This window comes from Manis pentadactyla, chromosome 1, assembly GCF_030020395.1.
Source record: "Manis pentadactyla isolate mManPen7 chromosome 1, mManPen7.hap1, whole genome shotgun sequence".
Classification (NCBI taxonomy): Eukaryota; Metazoa; Chordata; class Mammalia; order Pholidota; family Manidae; genus Manis; species Manis pentadactyla.
Window position 1 is genome coordinate 67,859,942 of NC_080019.1, and position 23,506 is coordinate 67,883,447.

The window sequence follows — 23,506 nt, forward strand, 5'->3', positions numbered from 1 at the left end:
ACAATGATGAGGGTATGTGAAAAGGACACAGGAACCAACTGACAGAGACTTCATTTGCCAAAGATGGAAAGATGGAACAATTTGAGCAATAAAATAAAGAACTAGCTTAGAACTCCACTTATAAAATGTTAATGAGTCCATACTGATATAAATGATAGAATAATGAAAGAAATGGATGAGGGTAGAGAAATCTTCCATGTAAAATAAATGGAAATAGTTTATGTAGATACCTACATAAACCTCAAGGAATTGAAGCAAAACTCTTCCCCCACCTTATGTGTAGGCCCTCCATAGTGACTTCCTTCTAAAAAGTATAGTATACAAAAGTGGGAAGAGTTTAATTGTACAGTGGAGAAGCTTGTCAAATACTACCTCAGCTAGATGATCATGATTGAATGAGAGAAACTGGCTGTTGTCGATAAGTAGTTGTTTGTCTATTTATTAAGATTAATAAGTACTAAGAGTGTATAGTTAGTAGTATTTAGTTATGTTGACAGAATATACCCTTGTTTTGATGTGATGAGAATGGTACTTTGTCTTTTTGATCTTCTTTCAAAAACCCATGAGCTGTGTCTAACCAAATTCAAAGACATTCTATAATCTACCTAGCCACTGCTTATTAAAACTATCATGGTCATCAAAAACAAAGTCTGAGGAGCTATCACAGGGTAGAGAAGCCTAAGGAGACATGACAGCTACTACCTTTTGTGGTATTCTGGATGGGTTCTGGTACAGAAAAAGGACTGTAAGAGAAAGCTTAGAAAATAGTGTGACTTTTAATTAACATTGATATTATTATGTTGGGAAAGGGGGGATTGGAGAAAGTACTCATTGGCACAAACTTACAATTTTACAATAAGTACTAGGGATGTAATATACAATATGAATTATTATAATTAACACCAGTATGATATATGACAGTTATTAAGAGTAGATCCTCAGAGTTCTCATCACAAGGAGAATTTTTTTTTGTTTTTATTGTCTGTACATGAAATGATGGATGTTAACTATGTCTATTGTAATAATTTCCTAATATATGTAACCATTATGCTGTTGTACACCTCAAATTTATACAGTGATGTATGACAATTATTTCTCAGTAAAACTGAGGGAAAAATAGTAACATTATCAATATTGGCTTTAGTTGTAGCACATGTACCATACTAATGTGAGGAAGTAAGGTGAGAAACTAGTTGTAGTGTGCATGGGAAGTTTGTATTATGTTTATAACTTCTCTGTCAATCTAAAACTATTCTTAAATTAAAAACTATATATTTTAAAAACATAGTGGGGAATTCAGTTTAAGGAAAATTCTTTGAGACTCTTACTAAGGCCAGCTGGTTAGGTGTTTTCCTTTTTAATCACATACATAAAAATAGAAAAGGTATTACAGACAAAAGGTGAGTTGAGAAAGTCTTAGTAGCACATAAAAATGTAAGAGAAACTTAAATGTGTGTGTGAGATTATTTGGTGCCTTCTAGTGACATAGCTTTGAAACAGGGTAAACAGGACTTGATCGTTTATATGCACTTTGATAAGAAACGGCCAGATTGTCCTAAATCATCTCAAATATTTTAATCCTAGATTATCATACATATATTATGTTACCAGTATTATATGTATAGTGTTGGCTGTAAACAAAATATTTGATAAATACTCACTCTGCAATTTATGGATTCCTATAACATTATGGGAGAGGTCCTTTGTAGTTTTTCTCTATCACTTAGAAATGAAACCTGGCCCTTTCATTCATGGCCCAATTTATTGGAAAGAAAAAGAGTTCATTCAGCCTTTCCCTCTCTCCATCCCCCAGTCCTTGGTCTTTGCTTTTCTATACCATGCTATGAAGGTTGTATCTTCTCTAGAACTGTTCTTTACTGTCATCAGTTTATTTTTTCTTTCAACTCCCTAAGACCAAAAGTTTCACCTGTTATTTTTCCTCTGTTGTGTGATTTTTACCTTTTGAGTTCTCCAATTCCATTAATAATATCTTGAAAAATTTGTGCCTTTCTCCACAAAAGTGCATAGACCTAAATTACATACAGTTTCAAAAAGTTCATAGGTACTTAGGAATCCATGTGCCACAGATTAGAAGTCCTGCATGTCTTGAATTATATGAATATTAGTAATAAAACCTGAAATAGCAGACAGACATTAAAAAATAATAAATGTATTTTCCTCACTATCCTTCCCTCTGATTTTTATTTTATGTGGACAGCACTAGCACTGAAGGTGAGGTTATTTTAATAGTAGTTGAAGATTTGGTGAAAATAGTTTGAAAGGTTAAAACTCTAGGGTACTTGCTTTAAGCCCTGGGCTACACTTGTGTGGCTCAACCAAGCTCCCAAACTTGAAATTTTAATATTTAGTAAATTTATTAGTTCTTGTTATAGATGAAATGTATCCTATACAGTCTTGAAAAACTAGTTGTTGCTTACATATCATATGCTAATACTTGATTTTTCTTTTTGAGCATTTAGTTTGTTGTTTCAGTGTCCTTTTGTATTAATAGAGGAAGAAGTATATTAGCTTTTATAAAGAATGTTAAAAAGTGCAGGTTGCCATCTAGAGAGAGACACGTCACTGGAGATAAAAATCACAACAGTTTCTGTGTTTAAGGCATTCTAAGATTTGTAAGTTTCCAAAAGTGTATATTTGTAATAATCTGTGAGGTAATTTTTTTTCCATTTTTGCATGTACTACCTAGGCAGAGGGTATACATCACAAGATATTTATACGTAAACTTGAAATGCTCATTAAAAGGCAACCAAAGTATCTGTGTCTTTCTCTAACTTTTCTCCACTCCCCTCTCCTCAAATCTTGAGAAAGATTCTCTTATATGTAGTCACTGCAATCCTAGCTAACGGTTAGGTCCTGTATTTCTGGTATACAAATGTTCCTTTAGAGTATCCTTCCAAGTTTTAGTAGCCTCAGCATTTCTTTTTTCTTTACTCAGATTTCTCTAATTTATCCATATTTATTTGTCTTTCTATGTTTCATTTTCATTTACAAGCTGCTGTGTATTAGGTAAAGTAAAAATGAAACAAAAAATGAGACTATAAAAAAATTGTCCTGCCATATACTTGGATTATCTCTGGTCCATCACCAGATTAGGTTTTAAGATAATGTGAGCCACTCTTTAAAAGAAAAGCCTTAAAGCTGTTTCATACATGGGACAATTACTTAGAAAGCATCTACAGTTTGGAAAGCTCTCTGCTAAGTGCTCTTAGGCAATGTTACTGTATTTCAACCATGCCCAGGTTCATCATTGCCAATGAGCCAGAATGTTACTGTGTCTTACAAACGTAAAATTGAGGCCTTTTGTTATATTTGGATTTTTTTTTTTTTTTTGGCTGCCAAGTAAAGTTCTGTCGGCCTTCAGTCTTCTCTTCTACCTGCTTCTGTATCTAGTAGGAAGGGCTTCTTTATACCCTTAATTCATCCTTATGGTGGTTTCTTTGGACAGAGATGTTCAGTTTTACTGTATCTGATTAGCTTCACTGTTGAGGTGAAGGCTATAGATCTGGGTGATGGAAAAACTGCTGCAGTGACTTTCCTGGTTCTGGAATAAAAGAGGTGACTAGTCTCATTCTCCAAACAGCATTAACATGGCAACATGCACAGGAATCTGGTTTCCAATAGAGCTCAACTAAGTAACTAGAGCTTTTACCTTGCCTCCAAAATGGGCAGGGTGCTATGCCAGAGAATGAATGCATGAAATAGGAGAGTTTAAGAGTAACTGAGCATCTTATATCACTACAAGCATAGTGCTAAATAGTCTGCATTTGTTACCTCATTTAGTTCTGATATTCTTAATTTGCTTAGCAAGCGTTTTTTTTTAATGCCTCCTATGTGCTAAGCACTATTCCAGACACTAGGAATTAAAGCATGAACACTAGGAATTAAAGATTCTGTGAACCACTCTTTAAATGAAAAGCCTTAAAGCTGTTTCATACATGGGACAATTACTTAGAAAGCATCTGCAGTTTGGAAAGCTCTCTGTAAGTGCTCTTAGGCAATGTTACTGTATTTCAACCATGCCCAGGTTCATCATTGCCAATGAGCCATGCCTGCTTTGAAGCGGTATTATCACCTTTTTAAAGGTTAGAAATACAAGATTCATAAAGGACAATTGACCTTTCAGTTTCCTATAGCTCAGTAACTGGTGGAGCTGAGATTTACACCCTACTGTATTTGATTCCAAAGACTTAAAACCACTCTAGGATGACTTCTTGAGTGTTCTGCTTTATGTTGTGATTGGTATAACTGCAATTACAGTTTCTTTTTATTTTTATCCACATTACTAACTATGCAAGAGTATGCCCAGCCCTATTTTTATATTGCTTTTGAAGGTCATCTTTTCTGCCCTATAACAGTTGGTAAGAAAAGCATAAAAGTTACATTTCTGGCAAACAAGTCAGGCAATCTTACACTTGCCCACTGATGATGTATATTGATAGTGACAAAATGAATGTTTGATAGGCAATACTGAAGAACATTCCCTTTCAGCTTAGTTTTTAACATTTTATTTTTTATTTCAAATGTGTTAAATTATTATTTTATTTCAATAATTTAGTCATATAGTTTAAATTTCAGGAAATCCATAGGGTATGCAATATAATGTTTCTATTACATCCCTAAACCTCAACTACATATTTCTCTTTCCCAGAGGAGTGGCAATAGTTTTGATAGATATTTGTATCTCCAGAAATATTTTAATGCATGTACAGTCAAATCCATATATATTTCTTCTTTTTTCATGTATGAATATATCCTACACATCTTTCTGTATCAATCATAGGCAGACATATTCTTTTTTTTAAATTATTTATTAAGGTATTATTGATATACACTCTTAGGAAGGTTTCACATGAAAAAACAATGTAGTTACTACATTTACCCATGTTATCAAGTCCCCACCCATACCCCAATGCAGTCACTGCCCATCAGTGTAGTAAGATGCCACAGATTCACTATTTACCTTCACTCTGCTACACTGTTTTCCCCATGATCCCACACACCATGTGTACTAAACATAATAACTCTCAATCCCGTTCTCCCTCCCTCCCCACCCACCCTCCCACATCACTCCCCTTTGGAAACCGCTAGTTCCTTCTTGAAGTCTGTGAGCCTGCTGCTGTTTTGGTCCTTCAGTTTTGCTTCGTTATACTCCGCAAATGAGGGAAATCATTTGGCACTTGTCTTTCTCTGCCTGGTTTATTTCACTGAGCATAATGTCCTCCAGCTCCATCCAAGTTCTTGCAAATGGTAGGATTTGTTTCTTTCTTATGGCTAAATAGTATTTCATTGTGTATATGTACCACGTCTTCTTTATCCATTCATCTACTGATGGACACTTAGGTTGCTTCCATATCATGGCTATTGTAAAAAGTGCTGCAATAAACATAGGGGTGCATATGTCTCTTTGAGTCTGAGAAGTTGTATTCTTTGGGAAAATTCAAAGGAGTGGGATTCCGAGGTCAAATGATATTTCTGTTTTTAGTTTTTTGAGGAACCTCCATATTGCTTTCCACAATTGTTGAACTAGCTTACATTGCCACCAGCAGTGTAGGAGGGTTTCCCTTTCTCAGCATCCTTGCCAGCATTTGTTGTTATTAGTCTTTTCGATGCTGGCCATCCTTACTGGTGTTAGGTGGTATCTCATTGTGGTGTTAATTTCCATTTCCCTCATGATTACTGATGTGGAGCATCTTTTCACGTGTCTGTGCGCCATCTGAATTTCTTCATTGGAGAACTGTCTCTTCATTTCCTCTGCCCCTTTTTTAATTGGGTTATTTGCATTTTGGGTGGTCACGCGTGTAAATTCTTTATGTATTTTGGATGTTAACCCCTTGTCAGATATGTTATTTACAAATATATTCTCCCATACTGTAGGATGCCTTTTTGTTCTGTTGATGGTGTCCTTTGCCGTACAGAAACTTTTTAGTTTGATGTAGTCCCATGAGTTCATTTTTGCTTTTGTTTCCCTTCTTTAAGGACATGCGTTCATGAAGAAGTTGCTCATGCTTATATTCAGTAGACTTTTGCCTATGTTTTATTCGAAGTTTTATGGTTTCATGACTTACATTCAGGTCTTTGATCCATTTCAGGTTTACTTTTGCGTATGGTGTTAAACAATAATCCAGTTTCATTCTCTTGCATGTAGCTGTACAGTTTTGCCAACACCAGCTGTTGAAGAGGCTGTCATTTCCTCATTGTATGTTCATGCCTCCTTTTTCATATATTAATTGACCATATGTGGTTGGGTTTATATCAGGGCTCTCTAGTCTGTTCCATTGGGTATGGGTCTGTTCTTGTGGCAGTACCAAATTGTCTTGATTACTGTGGCTTTGTAGTAGAGCTTGAAGTTGGGGAGCATAATCCCGGCTGCTTTATTCTTCCTTCTCAGGATTGCTTTGGCTATTCGGAATCTTTTGTGGTTCCATATGAATTTTAGAACGATTTTCTCTAGTTTAAGAATGCTATTGGTATTTTGATAGGAATTGCATTGAATCTGTAGATTGCTTTAGGCAGGATGGCCATTTTGAGAACATTAATTCTTCCTATCCATGAACCAAGGATGTGTTTCCATTTATTGGTATCTTCTTTAATTTCTCTCATGAGTGTCTTGTAGTTTTCAGAGTATAGGTCTTTCACTTCCTTGTTTGATTTATTCCTAGGTGTTTTATTCTTTTTGATGCAGTTGTGAATGGAATTTTTCTCCTGATTTCTCTCTCTGCTGGTTCATTGTTAGTGTATAGGAATGCAACAGATTTCTGTGTATTCATTTTGTATCCTGCAACTTTGCTGAATTCAGATATTAGATCTAGTAGTTTTGGAGTGGATTCTTCAGGGTTTTTTTGTGCAGTATCATGTCATCTGCAAAAGGGACAGTTTAACTTCTTCCTTGCCAGTCAGGATGCCTTTTATTTCTTTGTTTTGTCTGATTGCCATGGCTAGGACTTCCACTACTATGTTGAATATAAGTGGGGAGAGTTGGCATCCTTGTCTTCTTCCCGACCTTAAAGGAAAAGCTTTCAGCTTCTCACTGTTAAGTATAAAATTGGCTGTGGGTTTGTCATATATGGCCTTTATTATGTTGAGGTACTTGCCCTCTATACCGATTTTGTTGAGAGTTTTTATCATGAATGGGTGTTGAATTTTGTCGAATGATTTTTCAGCGTCTATGGAGATGATCATATGGTTTTTGTCCTTTTTGTTGATGTGGTGGATGATGTTGATGGATTTTTTAATGTACCATCCATGCGTTCCTGGAATAAATCCTAATTTATCATGATGGACGATCTTTTTGATGTATTTTTGAATTTGTTTGCTAATATGTTGTTGAGTATTTGTGCATCTATGTTTCTCCGGGATATTGGTCTGTACTTTTCTTTTTTTGTGGTGTCTTTGCCTGGCTTTGGTATTAGAGTGATCTGGCCTCATAGAATGAGTTTGGATGTATTCCCTCTTCTTCTACTCTTTGGAAAACTTTAAAGAGGATGGGTATTAGGTCTTCACAAAATGTTTCGTAAAATTCAGTGGTGAAGCCATCTGGTCCAGTGCTTTTGCTCTTAGGTAGGTTTTTTATTACGATTTCAATTTCATTGCCAGTAATTGGTCTGTTCAGACTTTCTGTTTCTTTCTGGGTCAGCCTTGGAAGGTTGTAGTTTTCTAGGAAGTTGTCCATTTCTTCCAGGTTATCCAGTTTTTACCGTATAATTTTTCATAGTATTATTTAATAATTCTTTGTATTTCTTGGTGTCCATAGTGGTTTTTCCTTTCTTATTTCTGATTCTGTTTATGTAAATAGACTCTCTTTTTTTCTTGATACTCCTGGCTAGGGGTTTATCTATTTTGTTTATTTTCTCGAAGAACCAGCTCTTGCTTTCATTGGTTCTTTCTAGTGTTTTATTCTTCTCGATTTTATTTATTTCTGCTCTAATCTTTATTATGTCCCTCCTTCTACTGACTTTGGGCCTCATTTGTTCTGCTTTTTCTAATTTCGTTAATTGTGGGTTTAGACTGCTCATGGGATTTTTCTTCTTTCCTGACGTAGGCCTGTATTACGCTATACTTTCCTCTTAGCACAGCCTTCGATGCATCCCACAGGTTTTGTTAAATTGTTGTTTTCATTTGTCTCCATATATTGCTTGATCTCTGTTTTTATGTGGTCATTGATCCATTGGTTATTTCAGAGCATGTTGTGAAACCTCCATGTGTTCGTGGGATTTTTCATTTTCTTTGCATAATTTATTTCTACTTTCATACCTTTGTGGTCAGAGAAACTGATTGGTACAATTTCATTCTTTTTTAATTCACCAAGGCTCTTTTCATGGTCTAGTATATGATCTATTCTTGAAAATGTTCCATGTGCACTTGAGAATAATGTGTATTATGCTGCTTTTGGCTGTGGAGTTCTGCAGATGTCTATTAGGTCCATGTGTTCTAATGTGTTGTTCAGTGCCTCTGTCTCCTTACTTATTTTCTGTCTGGTTGATCTGTCCTTCACAGTTAGTGTAGTGTTGAAGTCTCCTAGAATGAATGCATTGCATTCTATTTCCCCTTTTAATTCTGTTGGTATTTGTTTCACATATATAGGTGCTCCTGTGTTGGGAGCATAGATGTTTATAATGGTTATATCCTCTTGTTGGATTGACACCATTATCATTATGTAATGTCCTTGTCTCTTGGTACTTTCTGTGTTTTGAAGTCTATTTTGTGTGATACACATACTGCAACTCCTGCTTTTTTTCTCCCTATCAGTTGCATCAAGTATCTTTTTCCATCCCTTCACTTTCAGTCTGTGTATGTCTTTGGGTTTAAAGTGAGTCTTTTGTAGGCAGCATATAGTTGGGTCTTCTTTTTTTATCCATTCAATGACTCTATGTCTTTTCATTGGTACATTCAGTCTATTTACATTTAGTGTGACTATCGACAGGTGTGTACTTATTGCCATTGCAGGGTTTAGATTAGTGTTTACCAAAGGTTCAAGATTAACTTCCTTACTATCTAAGAGTCTAACTTAACTCACTTAATACGCAATTACAAACACAATCTAAAGGTTCTTTTTTTTTCTCCTCCTTTTTCCTCCTCCTCCATTCTTTATATATTATGTATCATACTCTTTGTCTATCCCTTGATTGACTTTGGGGATAGTTAGTTTAATTTTACATTTGCTTAGTAATTAGCTATTCCACTTCCTTTACTGTGGTTTTATTTCCTCTGGTGACAGCTATTAAATCTTAGGAACACTTCCATCTATAGCAGTCCCTCCAAAATACACTGTAGAGATTGTTTGTGGTAGGTAAATTCTTTCAGCTTTTGCTTATCTGGAAATTGTTTAATTCCTCCTTCAAATTGAAATGATAATCTTGCCAGATAAAGTAATCTTGGTTCCAGGCCCTTCTGCTTCATTGCATTAAATACATCATGCCACTCCCTTCTGGCCTGTAAGGTTTCTGCTGAGAAGTCTGATGATAGTTTGATGGTCTTTCCTTTGTATGTGATCATATTTCTCTCCCTGGCTACTTTTAATAGTCTATCCTTATCTTTGATCTTTGCCATTTTAATTACTATATGTTTTAGTGTTGTCTTCCTTGGGTCCCTTGTGGTGGGAGATCTATGCATCTCCATGGCCGGAGAGACTATTTCCTTCCCCCTATTGGGGAAATTTTCAGCAAACCTTCTCAAAGATACTTTCTATCCCTTTTTCTCTCTCTTCTTCTGGTACCCCTATAATATGAATATTGTTCCGTTTCAATTGGTCACACAGTTCTCTCAACATTCTTTCATTTTTAGAGATCATTTTTTCTCTCTGTACCTCAGCTTCCTTGTATTCTTCTTCTCTATTTTCTATTTCATTTATCATGGCCTCCACCTTATGTAATCTGCTTTTTTTTTGTAGATAATTATTTTTTTTTAAGGGTAGTTGACTCACAGTATTACATTAGTTTCAGTCGTACAACACAGTGATTCAACATTTACATACATGATAATTCTAGCTACCAGCTATCACCATACAAAGTTGTTACAATATTTTGACTATATTCCTTATGCTATACATTACATCCCGGTTACTTATTTATTTTACAATTGGAAGTGTGTACTTTTTTTGTGTGTGTGAGGGCATCTCTCATATTTATTGATCAAATGGTTGTTAACAACAGTAAAATTCTGTATAGGGGAGTCAGTGCTCAATGCACAATCATTATTCCACCCCAAGCCTAATTTTCATCAGTCTCCAATCTTCTGAAGCATAACGAGCAAGTTCTTACATGGAGAACAAATTCTTACATAGTGAATAAGTTACATGGTGAACAGTACAAGGGCAGACATCACAGAAACTTTCGGTTTTGCTCATGCATTATGAACTATAAACAATCAGTTCAAATATGAATATTCGTTTGATTTTTATACTTGATTTATATGTGGATACCACATTTCTCTCTTTATTATCATTATTTTTAATAAATTGCTGAAGTGGTAGGTAGATGCAAGATAAAGGTAGAAAACATAGTCTAGTGTTGTAAGAGAGCAAATGTAGATGATCAGGTGTGTGCCTGTAGACTATGTGTTAATCCAAGCTAGACAAGGGCAATAAAACATCCACGTATGCAGAAGATTTCTCTCAGAACAGGGGGGGTGAGGTTCTAAGCCTCACCTCTGTTGATCCCCAATTTCTCACCTGATGGCCCTCCTGCGACTGTGCCTGTCTTAGGTTGTTCCTCCCTTATGGACTCTTACCCGTCTCTGGCTAACCAGTCATCTTCCGGGGCCATACAGGGAAATGTAAAGTTGGTAAGTGAGAGAGAAGCCTTATTGTTTGAAAAGGTTAGCTTTTTACTTCTTTGCATATTTATGCCCTGTGGCTTCTATGCCCAGCATTTGTCTTGAGGTACCTTTACCACTTGGAAGAATTATGATACTCGATAAATTCGATATGAGGCATGAATTCTATTTAAGGGTTGTAATTAGGAAGGAAGAAGAAAAGCTATAGAAGTAGCAGGCGGAAGAAAACATGGGAAGATTGATTATTTCTTTGACATATCTTCTTGTAGAGTAACTTCAGCATGTATAGGTTTTAAACTACTAATTAAATTGTGCACACACATTAACATAATAGGAGTACAGTTACGTAACCAAAGCATACCTGTAATTACCAGCCATCTCCAGTGAAACCAAGAAAACCAGTTAGGCACCTTAGGCATTTGTGAAAACTTATCTATGATATGGTGGATATTGTCCAACTGAACTTGAACAGTCTGAGAGAAATCAGACAAATTAAAACAGCCCATTCCTGGGGACTGTTCACATCCCTTATGTTCTTTTAACAGTAAATAGTCTGTAGTTGTAAGACTTCGAAGCGCTACAATTTGCACTTCTCCTAATTCTTGGTTGAGTTCCAACAGTATAGATCTAGTCAAATTTGTTGTTTTACTGTATGCACAGGCCAGCTTAGATATCTCCTTCTTCATTCCCATGGCACGTCCAGGAACCGGTGGGATGAATGCATCTACAGCTGTAGCAGTGCGTGGATCTTTGTTGGGGTTTTTTGATGATCATCTTCTGGTATGAGTCTTCCAGGGAGTGCTGCTGTTGGAAGTTCTTTTTCATATTGTATCTTAGTTCATTTTCGGGGTAGCCAAATTAGGCTTTGATCCTCTGTATAAACACAAACAGACTCTTTGCCTACACTTTTATATGCCCTTTATTCCATTGTGTAGAACTCATTGGAGGTCACCACACAGGAACTGCTTTTTTTTTGTTATCATTTATCTACACTTACATGATGAATATTATGTTTACTAGGCTCTCCCCTATACCAGGTCCCCCCTATAACCCCCTTTACAGTCACTGTCCATCAGCATAGCAAAATGTTGTAGAATCACTACTTGTCTTCTCTGTGTTATACAGCCCTCCCCTTTCTAATCTGCTTTTAATACCCTCCATTGTGTTCTTCAACAATTGGATTTCTGACCAGAATTCATTCCTGATTTCTTGAATATCTTTCCATACCTCCATGAGCATGTTAATGATTTTTATTTTGAATTCCCTTTAAGGAAGATTAATGATTTCGATGTCACTTAAAACTTTCTAAGGACTTGTATTTGTAATTTTACTTTGAACCAGTTTCCTTTGGCATTTCATATTTGTATATGGTGCCCTTTAGTTTCCAGAAGCTCTACTCTCTGGAGCTGCTCGGCCCCTAAAGGAATGTTGGAGTTGCAGGAGAGTGATATTGGTGCCTGGGGGGAGGAAAGAAATGTTTCCTGCTTCCCAGCTGCTCTGCCTATCTCCACTGCTTGAACCAGTGTGCCAAGCACACAGGTATAAGCCTCTATGCTTTGCATTTTTAGTTGCTGTAGACAGATACTCCCTCTGGCTGGCCTAATGCCAGGGTAGGGTGTGCTGGTTTACAAGCCATGTGGGACTAGCCAGGAGAAAGGCGCAGTATGCTGTGTATCACGGATGGGTTCCTTGGAGCTGTTTAGCCAGCCAGAGAGCTGGAGCACCTGCAGCTTGTGAAAGCTCCCAATCTTCTGGGCAGAGTGCACCCAGACAATTTAGTCTACCTGTCCTTTCCTCTGAGCAGTAAGGTCTTTTCTATTCTTGGCACTTTAGCAGCCCTCTTGCTGTTAGGAAGTCTCTCAGACTGCCTGCCTTTCTTTTGTCCCAGAGCAGCTGGATATGGATCCCTGCTTTCCACAAGCAGCTGGCATCTCAGTCTCTCCAGGAATTTTGCCTGTCTTCGCTTTCCAACCCCCTAATCATGAGAGTAGTCCATTCAAGCACCATGAAATCTAGGTTTGTGCTCCCAGAACAGATTTTCGGACTTAGGTATTCAGCAGTCCAGGCCTCCTCTCCCTCCCTGCTCCATTTCTCTTCCTCCTGCCAGTGATCTGGGGTGAGAGTATGGCTGGGGTCCTGCCAGGCCGCAGCTTTGGTATGTTACCTGTTCCATGAGTTCTACTCTTTTCTCCAGGTGTATGCAGTCTGTTGCAGTCCTCTTTCCTGTTGCTCTTTCAGGATTAGTTGTATTAATTATATTTTCATATTATATGCAGTTTTAGGAGGAAGCCCTCTGTCTCACATCATGCCGCCATCTTTAATCCCTCAGATGTGTTGTTTTTGTTTTGTTTTGTTTTCTTTTTTTGCAATATACTTTTTTTTTTGGTTTCATTAATCTACACTTACATGAGGAACATTATGTTTACTAGAACCCCCCCATCACCAAGTACCCCCACATACCCCACCACAGTCCCTGTGCATCAGAATAGCAAGATGCTACAGAATCACTACTTGTCTTCTCTTTGTTGTAGAGCCCTCCCCATGCACCTCCTCACATAATACATGCTAATCATTATGCCCCCTTTCTTCTCCCCGCCCCCTTATCCCTCCCTTCCAAACCATCCTCCCCAGTCCCCTTCCTTTTCATAACTATTAGTCCATTCTTGGGTTCTGTGAGTCTGCTGCTGTTTTGCTCCTTCAGTTTTTTTCTTTGTTCTTATACTCCACGGATGAGTGAAATCATTCGGTACTTGTCTTTCTCTGCCTGGCTTATTTCACTGTGCATAATACCCTCTAGCTCCATCCATGTTGTTGCAAATGGTAGGATTTGTTTTCTTCTTATGGCTGAATAATATTTCACTGTGTATATGTACCACATCTTCTTTATCCATTCATCGACTGATGGACACTTAGGTTGCTTCCATTTCTTGGCTATTGTAAATAGTGCTGCGATAAACATAGGAGTGCGTCTGTCTTTTTCAAACTGGGCTGCTGCATTCATAGGGTAAATTCCTAGGAGTGGTATTCCTGGGTCAAATGGTATTTCTGTTTTCCATCTTTTGAGGGACCTCCATACTGCTTTCCACAATGGTTGAACTAATTTACATTCCCACCAGCAGTGTAGGAGGGTTCCCGTTTCGTGTAGGAGGGTTCCCGTTTCTCCACAACCTCACCAACATTTGTTGTTGTTTGTCTTTTGGATGGTGGTGATCCTTGCTAGTGTGAGGTGATATCTCATTGTTCTTTTAATTTGCATTTCTCTTATCACTAGCAATGTGGAGCACCTTTTCACATGCCTGTTGGCCATCTGAATTTCTTCTTTGGAGAACTGTCTGTTCAGCTCTTCTGCCTTTTTTTTAATTGGATTATTTGCTTTTTGTTTGTTGAGGTGCATGAGATCTGTATGTATTTTGGATGTCAACCCTTTATCAGATCTGTCATTTATGAATATATTCTCCCATACTGTAGGATGCCTGTTTGTTCTACTTATGGTATCCTTTGCTGTACAGAAGCTTTTCAGCTTGATATAGTCCCACTTGTTCATTTTTGCTCGTTTCCCTTGCCCAGTGAAATACATTCATGAAGAAGTTGCTCATGTTTATGTCCAAGAGATTTTTGCCTATGTTTTTTCTAAGAGTTTTATGGTTTCATGACATACATTCAGGTCTTTGATACATTTCGAATTTACTTTTGTATGGGGTTAGAGAATAATCCAGTTTCATTCTCTACATGTAGCTGTCTTGTTTTGCCAACATCAACTGTTGAAGAGGCTGCCGTTTCCCCATTGTATGTCCAGGGCCCCTTATCATATATTAATCGATCATATATGTTTGGATGTTTGGGTTAATATCTGGACTCTCCATTCTGTTCCACTGGTCTGAGGGTCTGTTCTTGTGCCAGTACCAAATTGTCTTGATTACTGTGGCTTTGTAGTAGAGCTTGATTTTGGGAAGCGAGATCCTTTATTCTTCCTTCTCAGTATTGCTTTGGCTATTCAGAATCTTTGGTGGTTCCATATGAATTTTAGAACTATTTGTTCTAGTTCGTTGAAGAATGCTGTTGATATTTTGATAGGCATTGCACTGAATCTGTAGGTGGCTTTAGGCAGCATGGCCATTTTGACAATATTAATTCTTCCTAGCCGAGAGCATGGGATGAATATCCATTTATTAGTATCCTCTTTTATTTCTCTCATGAATGTCTTATGGTTTTCAGGGTATAGGTCTTTCACTTCCTTGGTTATGTTTATTCCTAGGTATTTTATTCTTTTTGATGGAATTTTTTTCCTGATTTCTCTTTCTGCTAGTTCATCATTAGTATATAGGAAAGCAACAGATTCCTGTGTATTAATTTGGTATCCTGCAACTTTCTGAATTCCATATTAGTTCTAGTAGTTTTAGAGTGGAGTCTTTAGGGTTTTTTATGTGTAATATCATGTCATCTGCAAATAGTGAAAGTTTGACTTCTTCTTTACCAATCTGGATGCCTTGTATTTGTTTGTGTTGTCTGATTGTCATGGCTGGGATCTCCAGTACTATGTTGTGTAACAGTGGGGAGAGTGGGCATCCCTGTCTTGTTTCTGATCTTAGAGGAAAAGCTTTCAGCTTCTCACTGTTAAATATGATGTTGGCTGCGGGTTTGTCATGTATGGCCTTTATTATGTTGAGGTACTTGCTGTCTATACCCATTTTGTTGAGAGTTTTTATCATGAATAAATGTTGAATTTTGCTGAATGCTTTTTCAGCATCTTTAGAGAGATAATGTGGTTTTAGTCCTTCTTTTTCTTTATGTGGTGGATGATGCTGATGGATTTTTCGAATTTTGTACCATCCTTGGATCCCTGAGATGAATCCCAGTTGATCATGGTGTATGATCCTCTTGATGGGTTTTTGAATTCGGTTTGCTAATAGTTTTTTGAGTATTTTTGCATCTATGTTCATCGGGGATATTGGTCTGTAATTTTCTTTTTTGGTGATTTGTGAGGTCTATGCCTTGTTTTGGTATTAGAGTTATGCTGACTTGATAGAATGAGTTTGGAAGTATTCCCTCCTCTTGTATTTTTTGGAAAGCTTTAAGGAGAATGGGTATTATGTCTTCTCTGTATGTCTGATATAATTCAACAGTGAATCCGTCTGGCCTGGGGGTTTTGTTCTTGGGTAGCTTTTTGATTACTGATTCAATGTCGTTGCTGGTAATCCAGATGTATTGTTTTTGTCATCTCCATGGATTTCACTGACTTTTAATAAGAGTCAAATAAGAGTAGTAGTCAGGTATACACCCTGCAGCCAGAATGCATACAGACCATGGCTCTGCTACTGGGAAAACCCTTTTGTAAGTTGCTGGATCTCTTAAGTCCCTCAATTTTTTCACTTGTAGAATGGGAGAAAAATACACATTTTTCGTAGGGTTATTGTGAAGATTAAATGTCTTAACTTGAAGAGCTTATTTAGCACAATCGCTGGCAGATAGTGAACCCTCAGATGTTAGCTGCCCACTATCATCGTCATTTTCATCACCTCTTTTACTTAGAGATTCTTATTTATGGGTATATGGGTTTTCTTTCTATTTTGCTGTTATAAACAGTGCTTCAAATAATAACCTCATGCATTCATTATTTTGCACATGTGTGAGTTTATGCTTTACAGCAAGTACAATGTGAAGGCCAAAGAGTATGAAAATTTGTAATTTGGTTGGACATTCGCCAAATTGCATACCATAGAGATTATATTGAGTCATGCTCTCACCAGTAGTTTGGCATCATTCAAGTGATCAAGAAATTGATGGTGGCTTCTCAATGTCACTTCTATTTCTGTACGTATAGTTAAAATGACAGTTTTATTCCTTTGTCTTCATTAGTAGTACCGTCTTGTCAGGAGGAGATGCTCCAACAACCTGTTATTTTTTAATAGAAAATGTGTATTAGTAGGTTATTCTTTCAGAATTTTCACTGATAACTTGTTTATGTTAAAGAAAGTGGGAAGTAATTCATTTTTTTCATTTTCTATTTTCAGATATTTATGTTCCCAGGAATGTGAATTATTTCGGATCTCTATTTTTATTATCCAGAATCTTATTATAATCATCTATTAGAAATACACATTTTTAAGAAACAAAAAAGAGAAGGTGAACTGTGATTAACTTTTTAATTTGAGTACTAGTCTTGAGTTAGTCATGATTTTTTCTTTGCCAAAGAAAGCTTAATAGGAACTAGAAGAGCTTAAGGTGTCAGGCATTTTTAAGGAACTGGAGGAATTTAGTAAGTAAAGTAAATATTCTTAAGTTGTGGTTTCTGCTGCACTTTTCTGTGGTGGCACCCCTTTCCAGGTTAGAAAATGTAAAAATTGACAAAGAAGAATGTGTTAGACCTTTGGAAATTACCTATTTCTACTGAGGTAAATGACTAGAAGTAAGTGAAAAAAATCAAAATTAAGCCATCATAGGACATGGTACACGGATATAGTGTTTCAGAAACCAATATAAGGAGCAAATGCTTTAAATAGAATAGATAGGGTATTAGTACGTAGACTGTTTTTAGGAGATAATTGGTGTAAGGAAGCAGTTTCAGTAGGGTCATGGGACCCAAACAGAAAAGAATGAACAGTTAGAAAGTAAATAAATAGGCTAATCTTTGAAGTAGTCTTGTGACAACAGAAGGGTTTTGCTCTTTAAAAAAAATCTCAGTAACAAGCTTTTGTTCATTTTCAAAATTACGGCTATAAATATCTGACTTTATTAGTAACTGCTGTTTGTCTGTGGTAGTCACCTTTAGAGATACTAAGCATGAGGTGGTGTTTTCATACTGCTTTTAATGCTAGTTTTCTGTTTTGTTGCCTTTCATTTTATTTACATTAAATTAATGCCATTAAATAGTTCTCCCTTTATAAACTAACATAGCTAGCTGCTGAAATTATAGTTAAGATTCCACTGTATATGAAAAACCTGCTGTATCAATCATAAATATAGAGATGAACATTATTTGCACTGGAAATACTTTAATAATGACTTGTGTAACTTACTACTGCAATAGTTGGATTAACTATCCTTTTTCTTGAGTTTTTAAAAAATCAATTTTACTACAGTAATAATTCTCATACATTAAAACTCACACATTTTAAGTGTACAGATTGATGACATTTGACAAATGCATACAACCATTACAACCATGTAGCAACACTACAATCAAAATGTAAAATATTTCCCATCTCCCTAAGAACAGCTAATTCTTCCCATGTTTAATAACATAAACATCTCATTTTATTTCTTTTGCTTATTTAGTACTTAAGAATGTAATTTTCCTTATCAAGAGTACTGTGAAAACAGCCCCTGAAATTAAATGCATTTTATCTTTGGGAGTCTGTTTCAGATTGACAGAATAGTTCATGACTCAAACAAGGTTAAATAGTTAACCAATTTTGTTTAATTTGAGCGATTATAAGAATGTCTGACAGAAAGTTACTTTTACTTTATATAATTAGCAATTCACCTTTTTTTATATAATTTTTAAAAATCTTCTGACAATGAAAGCTGTACTATAATGCACAAACAACCTGTCATCAATACTATTCAGTACTGTCTGTCTATAATGCTGTTTTGGGCATAAAAAATTAAATTGCAATATAAAAGTTTCCCACTATGGAAAATTGCACGTTGGGGAGGAACTCTTTGAAAATATTTTCCCTTTTTGTCCACCTTCTTACTTAGACTGTTATCTCTAGAGATGGATATAGGGACTATCTGTTGATGGTACTAAATAAATTCGACAACCTGAAAGTGAACCGGAGAGCTATATATCAAGTAATTAAAACATACTTAAAAATGGTTTTCATTAAAAGATAGAGATAAATGATTTTTTTCATTTTAGCAAATATTAAGTAAATTATGTTTGATGTGCCAAATATATTGTTGTAGTTTTTGTTGGGATTGTGAATTAAGATCACACTTTGATGACTTTTAGTGGCTGTTTTACTGTTCCTTGCTGTTTCCTATAAGACTATAGTCCACTTCAGAGACTTTTCCCTCTTACAGTACTAACTAAATGTGATTTGAATTAGAATTGGTAATCACTGGCAAGAAACCTGTCAGTGCTTACAATGTAATTATTGCCTTACTGATTCATTGAGTCTTATTTTCATTATTTTTAACTTGAATTTTTTTCATGTATACAGTTGAAACTGAACCTCATTTAATTATAGGCCAGGATTCTTTGTACTAAAGGTTAATTTTGAAACTTTTTTCAGTTTCTTTAAATTACATTTTTAAAACAAATTTTCAACATAATCTACTCATTAGTATAATAGCGATAATATTTACATAACCATATTTGAGATAAAAATTAAGTAGCTAAGGTAGAAGTAGTACAAGAAAGAGATGAGAAAGGGGTTAACCTTTTCTTTGATACATTAGAGAATATTGGAGAACTTCTTAAATTCAGAGAAAACAGATGTAACTGAAATGTATTGCTGGATTAAGGAACATTTAGTTTTAATTTAGAGAAGAATATGTTGATGACAAGGAATATTAGAAATATCCATGAAGAGAGAGAACACTCTCTATCCTTACATGTTCTTCAGACTACGGCAGCCAATTGTGTCTGCACAGCACCAGGATTTATTTAAGTCAATCCTTAGAGCCTTCCCTACAATATAAATCTGTTGTTTTATGTCTTTGTCTTTTCCTTTCCCAACTCTCTTAATACAGAGGATATTCTTTTTTTTTTTTAATGTCTGAAGAACTTCAGAATTCTTAACAAGGAATTCCTTTAGAATAGATAGGATTCCTAAAGTCTTTCATATAAAGTTTTTCAAATGGTGGTCAGATTAAATTTAATGCTTAAGCATGGGATAGAGAGAGATTAACTGTAAAATCTGTTGTTCCACAGGTACTGTGAGAATAGAGATGTTTCGAAATATGCAGAATGCAGAAATCATCAGAAAAATGACTGAAGAATTTGATGAGGTATAGCATTTCAGTATTTATGCATACTGCCTACTTAAATGGTGAATATGTTGATTATTTTAAGTTTTGATTTGGTGTTTAGTATAAGAGAAGATACACTATTTTCTCATTTATATGATAATACATGCTACCAATTCCAAAACTAATGATCTTTGGGGATTTCATTACATTGTATGGAGGTATCACTGAATATTAAGTAATGACTAATCAAAACAAGTGATACGAGGTAGAAGTTGATTCTTGACATTCATTCTGGAAGACCACTTAAAATTCCCAAATTTATAAATGTATCTCCAATGGTATCATATTCTGTGGAATACTAGTCTTATTAAATGCTATAAAGAGAAAATGGTTTGGAGGTCAAAGAAGTGTGAGAAGGCCTCATACTCTACCTGTGTTAGAGACTGTGAAAGCACATTATCTGATATAAGGTTCTTAGCAATCCTGGTAATTTACTTTATTTAATCCCAAATTCCCAAAATTATTTTACGTGGATCTCCCTCCACCACTGTGCACCCCCCTTCCAATATGTGTGTAAAACTTAAACTTCTATTTGGGATGCTGTGCTTGAGCATATTCTGATTTCCATTTAGAATACATGTTTTCTTTGCCAGTTTTCACAAATTAATCATGCAGAAATCTTTTTTTTTGCATAATTTCCATTTTCACTGAAATATTCTCTCAGTTTACCCTGATTACAAATGTTGAAACACTTTCATATTTTTGTTACTGTATTTATGGTGAACTCAATTCATGTCATGCTTTATTTAGGCCACCATTAATTCCGGTTTTAAGATTCACCTTTTGATTTAAACAAGATTACTATTTTCTGGTAGGTGTTTTTTCTTCTTGATTTTCAACACTATCAACAAAGTTTGGTATTCTTGGTCCACTCTTTTGGTGGGGTGGGCTCCAATTTTTTATTATTATTAGTAGTAGTATTTATTTTTAATTGAAAAAATACTACAAACAAATATTATAAAATAAACACTCAAACACATTACACGATGTCCATCTGTTTTATCAGGTGTTCACCTTAACTCTAGCAGCACATACCAAACATTTTCATGTGCATTTTTACAGAAACATTGTTAGTGGCTTTCAGATTGTTTAGTCTCAGTCTGTTGTGACCCATGCATATATATGTCCATAAATGCTTGTCTTCATTCCTGTAATCCCAAAAGCTCTGAAATTTCAAAGGATTTTTTGGTGGCAAAACCTGGCCTTAACTAATACAAGGCTATTTCCAATTTTGATTTATTCCAGTTAGTTTGAATATCTATATGTTCTTGATTAGAGGGTGCTAATTCTAGTAACCCAAATTCTGTGTGGTGTAATTGGATATAAGATACATGCACTATATATTAACATATAAAATTCAAAAATATCTGAATTCTAAACATTTCTGTGAACTGCTTTTTACTAAAATACAACTTTTTGTCATTACTTCATGAGATTGTATGTGGCAAAAAGAAGGTACAAGTGCTAAGTTTACTCATCAGCTACTATACTACCCACCATGCCAGGCTTGGAATACAGGGGTTCCAGGTCACAGATTAAAAAGTAGTACACATCTTAGACCATCAGGGTACTAAGTATAATGAAATGATTAAGAGTTTAAGACAGTAGTTCCTAAATTTTGCTGCACATTAACATCACCTGAAGATATTTAAAACTATTAATGCCTGACTTCCTCCCCAATACCCCAGAGGTTATGATTTAATTTGTAAGTTCATGTGACCAAGGAATAGGACTTTTTAAAAGCTCACCAGATAATTCAACATACAAGTTTGGAAACTACTGTTCTAAGGGTAATAAAGAGAGAGCCAGGATTTAAGTTATAAAAACACTTCATATATGAGCATAGAATGAGGGGAAAACTGAAATGAGTACACTGTGAAAATGCACAGTGACAGAAAATCATTGCTTTGTAGTAAGATTTTTGAGATAACTAGAGGAGGGAAAGGAATTTTAGGAAGATGAAAGTCATGGTATATACCTAAGAAAGTATTTCTGTGAATATTGTCAAATATTCAGAGTATATTGGAGAAATACTAAAGTGTTATCCAAACTGATACTGAGTTAAATGTAGCAAATGGAATTATTCAAAAGGTATTAGAATGTATTTGTTTAAAGCAGAATTATGTATTAGCATTCTTCTAAGGTTATCCATTACTTAGCAATCACTTTAGCAATACTAGCAGTGTTGCTCTATTGCTACTATATACACTCAAGAAACTGCATTTAAATGTTAACATATTGTTAAATATACAATATTCTATTAAGTTTTTTTTTCAAATTACCATACAGGTCATTTTAGTCCCCTGGGAATGGAGAGAGGTTAGTTTTGATAAATTGTGTTTTGAGGTAAAATTCTGAAAAATCTGATGACAGAAACCACTGGATCCCACAAGCCTTGATAAGTGTCTGTTCACAGGGAGGAGCCATTCAAGTTTTGTTGAATAAATGAATATGTTTTATAGCAAAATTAAAAAGTGAGATGAGTTAGAAGTAGGTTAAGGTGTTTGAATTTGGGTAAGGTAGTCCAAGAGTGTTATTTCCTAAGAAAGTATTCTGTAGCTCCTATTTCTTATTACACACTGTTTTTAACGTTTGTTATTAGATAAACTTTTTTTTAAGCCTTACACACCAAAAGTGCTTTGTATAGACATACCTCGGAGATACTGCAGGTCCAGTTTCAGAATGTGCAGGTAAGGCAGATACCCACAATAAAGCAGGTCAAATGAATTTTTTGGTTTTTCAGTGCATACACAAGTTATGTTATACTGACTGTAGTCTATTAAATGTGCAATGGCAATATGTCAGAAATGTGCATACCATAAGTTAAAAATGCCTTATTGCTAAAAAAAAGTTAACCATCTCTAAAATTTCAGTGAGTCATAACCAGTGATCACAGATCACCATATCAAATGTAATGATAATGAAAAAGGTTGAATTATTTCAAGAATTCCAAAATGTTATACAAGAGACACGAAATGAGCAAATGCTGTTGGAAAATTGGTGCTGGCATACTTGCTCAACACAGACTTGCCACAAACCTTCAGTTTGTAAAAAATGAAAAATCTTCAAAGCACAATAAAGCAAAATGTAATAAAACCAATGTATGCCTGTAATTGCAGTATCAGCCTAATTTAGAAACACATTAACTCCTAGAACAGATTATATAGCTCTTCAGAGTCAGTAGGTATACTTGGTTCCTATTGGAACCAGTGGCTGGGAGGTGTAAAACAAAATGGAATAGTATTTCTTCCCCAGGTTATTAGAATCACATCTCCATATATAAACTCTTAAGTATGTTTCCCAAAAGTCAGTTTGTGTAGTTTGCCTATGTATATTTAAGTGTGACATCTGTGTAGGGAAACCTTTACATCATAACACATGTAATGTATTTGTTCAGTACCTTTAATTCTTGTCTATGGATTTTGTATTGCACTATTCATAATTACAGAGATTTGATTATTGTGCTCTTCTATGTTGATTAAAACTTACCCATAGCTTTTTGTCTTCTTTCTAATAATATGTGCTTCTGTGAATTTGCTTTGTAAACTCAAGTATAGAACTTTTCCTCGTTTATCTAGTTGAGCATTTGAATTCTAAGAAGTGCAAAAATGATTAAATAGTACACACACTGAGAAAATGCAAAGGAAATGCCAAAGATATTGTAAAGGAAAGCTCAAATTATCTTCACTCCTAAATCAGTCTCTAAAGTTTTTTAATTGTACATCCCATCAGTAAAACA

The 23,506-nt window shown here is 35.4% G+C and overlaps 1 protein-coding gene across 2 annotated transcripts in view; it reads left to right on the top strand.

The window, feature by feature from the left end:
* Positions 1-23,506, top strand: part of STAG1 (STAG1 cohesin complex component) — a 463,391-nt gene that overhangs the window by 257,362 nt on the left and 182,523 nt on the right. For both annotated transcript variants that reach the window (XM_036877372.2, XM_057498066.1), the window contains one exon: positions 19,670-19,746. In XM_036877372.2, the coding sequence (XP_036733267.1) occupies positions 19,670-19,746 (77 nt within the window). The remainder of the gene's footprint in view (positions 1-19,669; positions 19,747-23,506) is intronic.